The sequence below is a fragment of the Dermacentor silvarum genome, unplaced genomic scaffold (assembly GCF_013339745.2).
Source record: "Dermacentor silvarum isolate Dsil-2018 unplaced genomic scaffold, BIME_Dsil_1.4 Seq1508, whole genome shotgun sequence".
NCBI classification, from domain to species: Eukaryota; Metazoa; Arthropoda; class Arachnida; order Ixodida; family Ixodidae; genus Dermacentor; species Dermacentor silvarum.
Window position 1 is genome coordinate 2,929 of NW_023605767.1, and position 9,244 is coordinate 12,172.

The 9,244-nt window shown below is 43.5% G+C and overlaps 1 protein-coding gene across 1 annotated transcript; it reads left to right on the forward strand.

Annotated features, from left to right (window-relative positions):
* The first annotated feature begins 5,389 nt into the window (after window positions 1–5,389).
* Window positions 5,390–8,580, forward strand: LOC125941732 (uncharacterized). The gene is made up of 2 exons (XM_049659551.1): window positions 5,390–5,544; window positions 7,809–8,580. Exons 1-2 carry the CDS (start codon window positions 5,390–5,392, stop codon window positions 8,578–8,580), a joined length of 927 nt encoding a protein of 308 aa, XP_049515508.1.
* The last annotated feature ends 664 nt before the right edge of the window (window positions 8,581–9,244 follow it).

Here is a 9,244-nt window from a genome sequence, read left to right on the forward strand (position 1 = left end):
CGTGAGAATAAATTGCGGTTGCTCGCTGACCCTCGCAAGCTTTCACTCGCACACAGCGTACGGACCGAAAAAAAAAAGCAAGTGCAGCTTTTTAGAACGTTTTGTCGGCCAAGGAAGAGCGGGCATGGCCTCGGAGACGAGGGGATAGCGTGCGTGTACTGATCTTGAAGGCTATACAGGAGGGCACTGGAAGCCAAGCCAGCGGAAAATCCAACATGGCGGCCTCCAAGATGGGGTAGCGTTACGGTGGCTGGATGGGTAGGTGTGCCGACCGAGCGTAGTTCACCACTTCTCCGCATCATGACGCAAAATTGGCGCTGCGGACAGTAGAACGGTTCAGCGGCGCGCAACGGCGGCTGCGCTGTGTAGACGAGCTGCGTGTCTGATAGTATCGCTTGCCTCGGATTGTATCTTTGAAGTGCGCGTTATAATACCATTCTAAGCAGTGTAGGCCAAGCCAGAATGAGGAACTTGTTGTTGTCGTCTAGTCAGAAAAAACGAAATGCTGAAGTAAATTTTCTAGCTTGGCAATCGGTCACATTTATTGATATAAACGGGGCGCTCCAGCCCATTCTATTAAAGACGTAAATGCATTTTTTCCATGCATAAAACAATACTGCAATGGTTTTATACGGTATGTGGAGCCGTGTTTACATGATATTTAGCGAGTTCTAATGTTTCAATTTCGAGAAATCCAGCTATTGTTTTATAGCTGCGTCAGTTACGGTATCTAAATTGGTGCGAGAAGAATTGTGTTGGTAAGTGCATATGGTTCACTGTTTCATTGTAATAAAATAAAGCAATATGTCTTGGACTAGATTCGTGAATATATTTAAAATACAAGAAAAGCTCTCGTAACTTGCGTCAGCAGACACACTAACATAAATTAGCTAGCGCCAGCAAGGCCGCAACGTTGGTCCACAACATCATAGCATTGTTCACAGCACACGCCTCATCTTCAGGTGCTTCCTCTTCACCCTGTTGCTTTCGCGCGCCATGTTCTTGCCCTTTACAAGAAAGTAAAGCCGTGTAATCGTATAGAACTTCACAACATTATTTGTTACCTCTTTCTTGTGCCGCTTACAGCCGATCAAATTCGGGGAATTCAGCTGCAGAAAGGATGCAAAGTCGGCGATACACTGTTCCTTCGTAACTCATTTAAACTGAAGCACAGCTTGAAGGCGTCTTCGAGCGATGCTACCAGTTTTTTTAGTGCATCAGAAGGGAGCAACAGCCCTGACCTACTCATTCTGTTGAATTCAGTAATGTCCCTGAGCAATCGGAACACTTGGTTCTTTGCAGGAACTTCCTTGCTACATAGCCTGCTATATAGAATATCAGCCTAGAGTCACTTTTCTTTTCCCTGTAGCAGCGCAGCGGTGCTCGATGTCGCAGGCGCTGAGCACCTCATGTGCGGCTTACAAATTTCAACGTTGAGGAGCTCAACGACATACGCTTTTCGGTGTACCGCTTGCTCATTAACGTCGCCGATACAATCTAGCCACAGTACCGATACTGAGCAAGCTTCTGAGCAGCTCGGGGCAAACATTTCCGCTGTCAGACAGCGGAAAAATTCCGCTGTCTTTCTCACAAATTTAGAGCCCGACTTGCAGTTTGGAGCGAAGCAGTAGGTCTCCTTGGTGGTCTTCTTTGGTGGAGAAACGCCGCCGCTAATCTTGCCGGTCATTTTTCCTACCTGGAACATTCCACATCGCTTAGGAACTTACAAACCGTACGAGAGATGCGGAGCTCTTCACCTTTGAAACTGACACGAACAGACGACATACAACTATTCCAATACGGGCTTTGTTTTTTTTTTTTTTTTTTTTTTTTTTTTTTTTTTTTTGCTCGCCGCCAGTCCGCCAGCCCCCTGTAGCAGACGACGCGCGCTGCGGAACCGTTCTACTGACCGCAGCGCCAATTTTGCGCCATGACGCGGAGAAGCGGTGAACTACGCTCCAGAGGCGCCGGTCGGCACACCTACCCATCTAGCCACCGTAGTAGCGTGGCTCGGAGCGAGCGATTTCGTCCGGAAAATCGAACACTGGCTCCGAGATACGTCCGAAAAATCGCTCGCGAAAATGCATTAGTGCTATGGGAATCCTGCCGGTACATCTATGAAGTCCGGAATATCCAACAAGTCCGAATTCTTGGAGTCCGAAAAATCCGTCGGCTACTGTACCTGTAATTTACATCGTATCTAGCTAAACGAAATGCGGTTTTGTTTGTGGATTTCACAGGGCCCACTGCGGCAGCCATCGTGCTGTTCTTCACTGTAGCAAGCCTAGGAACCTACTTGCTAGAAAACCCGAGGAAGAGCTGCTCGTCTTTTCCACGCAGTGTTCCCGGCGCTCGCTCCGGCGGTTGCGGTACTTTCAATGTTCCAGGTTCCAGTGACTTTAGCAGTGCCACGCACGGCGCCGACGCGGCGTCTGCCTTGCAAGGCGGCTCGACGGCAAAGTGCGGTTTCTGCCGAGGCTCGCGGCTTCAAGGTTAATTGGCGATTCATCGGCGGACGTTATCTACTCCGGAAACGCAGCTAGTAGCTTGTTTGAAGCGCAGCATGACGTGGTTATAATAACTGCGTGCCGCCAATGTGTCCATCATTTCTGTTTCTGGATATTACCGATGACATCTGGGAAAACTAGCAATATACGAAATGATATCAATTTGTGTCTGTGTGTGTCGCATGCACACAAGTGCATTTTTTTCTCCACGAGATCTGCAATAGATGGAAATGTTTACGAAGCTTCTTGTGAGAACATAAGAATTATTCAGGTAATTGAATATAAATTGCAACTCGCTTTTTCGAAATACTTCAGGATGTGAAAAATCAGCTGCTCCAAGCTGCTCCAAAATGCCAAATTGCCTGCTCCAAAGTGCTCCAAAATGAAATTTCTGATGCTCCAAAAATTGCTCCAAATCATAAGTCCGCAGTAGCATCACTGCATTTATTGTCCCTTAAAGACCCCTTTCAGGGTATTACATAAGGGGGGGGGGGGGTCAGCACTGTCTCTTGAGTGCGAATGTCTCTGTGTGAATAAAGCCTGTGAAGAGTTTTATACGGGTTCCGTTATCACACACTTCTGTTGAGCAGCGTACAGAAAGGAATTACATAATACAGCACCTCAATAGAACAGTTTGTTATTAATTACATGAAATGTGACACAAGCAGATCAACTTACAGTCGCAACATTCACAAGTTATGCACTAAGTAACGGGTGAAGAAATAAGAAATGTTTTTAAATGTATGGGGAAGCAGTACATGTTATGTCCATTTCATATATTTACAATTACAGCTTTTGAACAATTACGGAAATGACATGTTTACCAGCAGGAAGATAGTCTTGTAGTTTAAAAGGACTGGCAACTGCCCAGATTGTGTTGCGAGGCGTTGGTGGAAATCAAGTGACCATCATTTATAGTAATACATAGAATCCAATATGCTGTGCATTTTTATGTAAGAATTATAATTTTATAATGGCAAAGAAAGTATCAAGAAGCAGTAACTGGTGTGACCTTGCGGTGATATCTCGGTACTTGTTTCATGCATTGAATCACAACAGTAACTGGAACGCCAATGCACTTCTCTGCAAAGTTCGGGAATTGATATCTTAAAATTGGTGTCATACAGAGAACTTGATCCAAGTGGCCTTGCGAACTCCACGGCTAAAATTTGTAAACTGCAATATAGGCCACAAGCTCGGTAGTTAAACATTTAATTACTGAAATTTTGTTCATTAGTCGATAATGCAATTTCATTTTTTTTTTGTAAGTAATGTCCGCCTCTTCGAGTAGACCAGCTCATGAACTAGAATTGTGCTATCTGCCACAAGCAACCTTTAAAATTTTTCAAAAGTGCTCGCTGGAACACTCGGTATGTCTGTTGGGGACATAACAGCAAGTTCATTTTTACAAACGAACCCTTAGATGTCAGAAATGCATAAGCATCATGAACACTTTACCTTGTTTAAAATGAGCATGTCTAGAAAGCATATTTCAGAAATTGCTTGGTTGTTTAATCTAATGCTACACTTACCATTTCCTTTCTAGTGCATTCGACCTGCTTACTCATGTGCGGAATTTTACACAGACGCTTCCAAATCTTCTGCTGGTGTTGCTTACGCAGCCCTGGGACCGTCTTTTTCAACATCTGGTGCACTAAATCCGCATACAAGTATTTTTACAGCAGAAGCATACGCAATCCTCTCGGCAGTTAAGCACATAAAGCTCATGAATGTTACCAAAGCAATTGTGTTCACAGACTCATTGAGCGTCGTTAGAGCTCTAATGCGTCTACGAAAACAGAAGAATTCAGTTTTTAACGAACTCTACAGCTGGTTATGATCAACTTACAAGGGCAATCAAGTGATCATAGTGTGCTGGGTACCTGGCCATAGAGGCATAAAAGGCAACGTAGCTGCAGACGAAAGTGCCACGTCAGTAATTTTTAAATATACAGACACAAACATAGCTATTCCTCCCACAGACCTAAAGCCTTTCTTGCGCCATCACTTGCGGAGATGCTGGCAAAGGCAGTGGGACAACGAAGTGTCAAACAAGCTACATATGATCAAACCAAGAATAGGGAAATGGATGTCCGAAAAAACGGCAAGACACAAAGAAGTGCTTCTCTGCAGGTTAAGAATAGGTCATACCTATGGCACACACTCTTACCTCCTTTCTGGAAGTGATCCTCCAAAATGTGATAGGTGTGGAGACATTCTTACAGTTCTCCATGTTCTTGTAGAGTGCCCGGAAATAGAATCCCAGCGCAAAAAGCACTTTTATCCCGCATATCGTGAGCACATCCCTCTTCATCCAGCATTCTTTCTTAGCCATGAGCCGCTTTTTGATTTTAATGCAGTCCTAAAATTTTTAGCAGATGTAAACACTTTACAAATCATCTGGCCAGGGTATCTGTAGCGCAGCCTCGTCTTGCAGGCTGCAGCTGCAGTGCAAAAAGGTTGTACAGCACGTGCCTCTCAGCCCTTGATTTCAAGGAACCCCTTGAGGCACTAGTGCTATTGTATACGTCTTAGTATATCATCAACCCGTATCGGAATTTTTATAGTCATAACTTTAATCATTAGTCATTGTCATTATTTTAATACCAATATATTTTATGCAATTTACAGCGACTTGATTTTTAGGCCTTTTTACAGCCACACTATATCAACCATCTATAACCCATATGCCACTCTATCTATAGTACATTGAAAAACCATCACCATTTGTCATGGCGCTCTTTGGCCATATCTGGCCCTTGCACCAATAAAAGCCATATATTATTATTATTGCATTCAACCTGCTGAACTCCAGCAACCCTATCGCCACTGGCTTCAACGCTCCACTGCGGCCATCAACAATAGCTTTCCAGAGAGAGACCATGGAGGACGCTAGCTTAGAACTCATGCAGCTGCGCTTGGCCAATGAAAGGCTCGTTACCCAAGATGGCAGGCGAATGTCTGTGATTGCACTCGCATTCACACTCAAGAGTGTCTCCCAGCTGGCAGAAAAGCTCCTCGATGCTGACCTGTGCAAGTAAGTGCATAGGTAGATGTAGTGCACAGGTGCCAAGATAAGGTGATTAAAAAGGCAAAAGTTTGTCATGAGGTAAAATAATGAGCAATAATCTCAAGACAAAGTAAACATTTCAAGCTGTCTTATGGTATGTTAAGGGTGCTCCTTGTACTGTTTTCATGAAGGTGGAGGCTGCTTAACACGTGTTAGTTTAACACGCACAACCGTCAATCTACCATGATTAATGAAGTCAAAATGTTCAATGAACTTTTAAAGCATGAGGGCCAGACCCAGCGAAAGACATGCAGGAGAGGATATTGAATACACATTACTAGTCTGTGTACCAGGGCACACCACGTTTAGCCATGTGACAGCCTCATAATGTGTATAACAATTTTCATTATTCTTTATATTTATAAAATTAATAAATAGTGGTCTCACAACAACACTTAAGTTTAATTTGCATCCTCACAACTAAACAATTTCAGGTGGCAATATGGGCGGGCCATTAAGCTACGCATTGAACCAAAACTAATGACATCTAGTGATGCCTTGAAGCAGTGATATAATAACCCAAGGAATATGCTTTTCCAAATGACATGCATTGCTGTGAAAGGCAGTTTATTGAAAACCTGTTGCACGATTTTCCTTATTGTGGTTCCTGGCAAACCTAATGCAAGAAATAGGTGTGCAACGTATCACTACAAAATGTTTATTTTCAAGAGAGGTATGCTTTTTTGCCTATGGGAGAATTGCAAAAAAAAGAAATAGGTTTTGAGGAAATAATCAAAAACAAATCAAATAACTGCATCACAGACAAAAGACATTCAGGAGCGCTAAAATCACCCATATCGGTAATGTGGCTTGCCCTGACTCTTGTTCTTGCCGGATTTTGCTTGTGTGGCATTCCATATTGTTTAATCTAGCTTGTTTTGCAAGCTCAGTATGGTGATACTGGGTCCACCACACAGCGACGTCTGTGTGTTATTTACCAGAAAACAATTGTTTTCCTCCACGCTACGACTACCAGTATGAAAGAGAAAGACAGCATTGTTAACTCAGCTAAACAAGACAATCGTCTTCTCATTTTACATCCCCAAAGCAGTGCTATGAGCAAAGTAGGACTACCACTACAATATTTATTTGTCATTACTTATATTTTCTACTCATAGTAGAGCTCGCTGCCATTGTTATACCTGCTAGTATAACAGTAGCAGCAGTAGTATTGGTAGTACTTATATATTTCATGCAGTCATACAGTAACTGATTTTGGGTCCATTTACAGCCATGTTTACATTTATCATTAGAATTTCATAGCTTCATTGCAACTGATAACCACCTCATTGGTGCCGTTTGTCACCATGCACCCCTTGTGGCACAAAAACACAGCATAATGCACCTGCTGCTACTCCTCTTGACCAGTGCTCTGTGACCTGTTTTTGCCGTTGCGCCAATATTTTTTTTTTTTTACACGGGAAACATTTGACAAATTCTGTCATAGCCGCTCATAACAAACGGTAGACAGCATCAAATTTTATTCCATATATACCAAGCATTTTATTGTAATTCACGTTGACTACTCTCGTTTCTTAGTATGATATCCGACATCATGTTTTAAGGTATAATCTTAAAAAAAACGTGCTGGGTGCTAAAGGGAATCGTAAGAAAAGTGGCAGTAACAATTACTCCATATTGCCATTAGAGAAGAAAATGTCCATAACAAGGAAATATAAGGAGCACACTTAAAAACTAGCCAGTCATATTTGCCTGATGCATAGATAATCAGAAGAAAAACATCACTCGCATGGAGCCTGCTATTATGTAATGAACATATTCATTTTGTAATGTCTTCAAATGTTAATTGTTTTCTTTGCTTTGTTGTGAGGAAAGCCCAAGATTAAAAAAAAAAGAAATGCTTCACATGCACATTATTTGCCAGTCGCACTTAAAAAAAGCACAAGGAAATACAGACAAGGGAAACTGTTTGTACAAGATCAGGAAGTGCTACTTTGCCCAGGTGCCTGCTCAACATACAGCAGAACTGTAATCAAAATGCCAGAAGAAATGAAAGAATAAATGCCTTCGTGGTGGTGAAGATGTAGTTTGGCAGCACCTAGGCAAGTGGCATTTCAGTATATCCATTGTTGAAAAAATTTAAAGAACAAATTGACACATACGTTTGGCGGCTCAATAAGCTCCCCCATAATTCCCAACCATTCTTTTCCCAACTGGTTTTCAGTGTTGGGTATAAAGCAGCAAGGTACTAACTTGCCTGTTGTTTGCAGGTACATCTGCACGAGAAACCTGAACCAGGACCCCCTGGAAATGTACTTTAGTTGCATAAGGCAGCGAGGTGGCTGGAATAACAACCTTTCAGCGGTGCAATTCCGGCACGCCTACAGGCAGACCATAGTAAATGCAGCTGTTCTTGGTTCGAAGAATGCCAACGTAACTGCACAGACTGAAGGGATATGCCTTTCAAGAAGCCAGGGGCAGCCCAGCAGCGATTTGGGTGACATCTATGAAGAGCAGTCAGCTACACTGGTGGATGCTCTGCTCGAGCACGACTACTTCGCTCGGAGCGAATATGCCAGTGAAGTCGTCCGCTACATCGGTGGCTTTGTGGTTAGGGCAACCAGCAAGCATCTTCACTGCGCGGAATGCGCAGCAATGCTCACCAATGACACTGTGACTAGCTTGCTAACATACATAAAGGGCAATGGTGGTCTTATAGAACCATCACGCTTTGTGCATGCAGCAATGTGTGCAGCAGAGACAGTGCTACGCCAAGGCAACACGACAGGAGACAACATCCACAAGATAACTCTTAGGGCCTTCCAACAATTCGTGAAGCAATATGAAGTCATGCTTCACAATTGTACACACTACTCTGAAGACCCGCAGCATGTGATAAGCCTCACAAAAGTGCTGCAGAAAAAGTATGTCACTCTCCGAATGAAAGAAATTGGTAGATGCCGCACTGAGCAGGAGCGCAGTGCATACATCAGGCACGTGCTCACAAAGCGTGTGCTATTTGCTCACCAGTATTTGACCTAGCGAGTCACTTTGAGTAGAAAGATTCTACATTGCACACAAAAAATCATACAATCTTTTTGTGACACGACAGCTCCAGCAAAGACAGCTAGAGCTGCAGTTTTCCTGTTGTTCTGATACTGAACTTTTGTGACGAGACAGCTCATGCAAAGACAGCAAGAGTTGTTGCTGATGTGTAGGTACGATACCGGCTTCTGGTGATGACACAGCTTTCTGCAAAGACTGCAACAGATGACTCTCTTGTGTAGTTACTAGGATGTCTGCAAGTGTTGTGACGAGACAGCTCGTGCAAAGACTAGCAAGAGTTGTTGCTGTTGTGTAGGTACGATACCCGGCTTCTGTGGGATGAGACACGCTTCGGCGAAGAAAACTGAACCAGATGACTCTCTTGTGTAGTTACAGGTCTGAAAGTGTTGTGACGAGACAGCTCGTGGGCAAAGACAGCAAGAAGTTTGTTGCTGTTGTGTAGGTACGATACCCGCTGTCTGTGATGGCACAGCTTTCTGCGAAGACTGCAACAGATTACTCTCTTGTGTAGTTACGGTCTGCAAGTGTTGTGACGAGCCAGCTTGTGCCAATGACAGCAATATTTGTTGCTGTTGTGTAGTACGCTACCCTGCTTCAGAGAGCTCGTGCAAAGACAGCAAGAGTTGTTGCTGTTGTGTAG

Coding starts and splice junctions, on each gene's coding strand:
- LOC125941732 (XM_049659551.1), top strand. CDS start 5,390: ATGGAGGACGCTAGCTTAGAACTCATGCAGCTGCGCTTGGCCAATGAA. Junction 5,545..7,808: donor CTCGATGCTGACCTGTGCAA/GTAAGTGCATAG, acceptor TGTTGTTTGCAG/GTACATCTGCACGAGAAACC.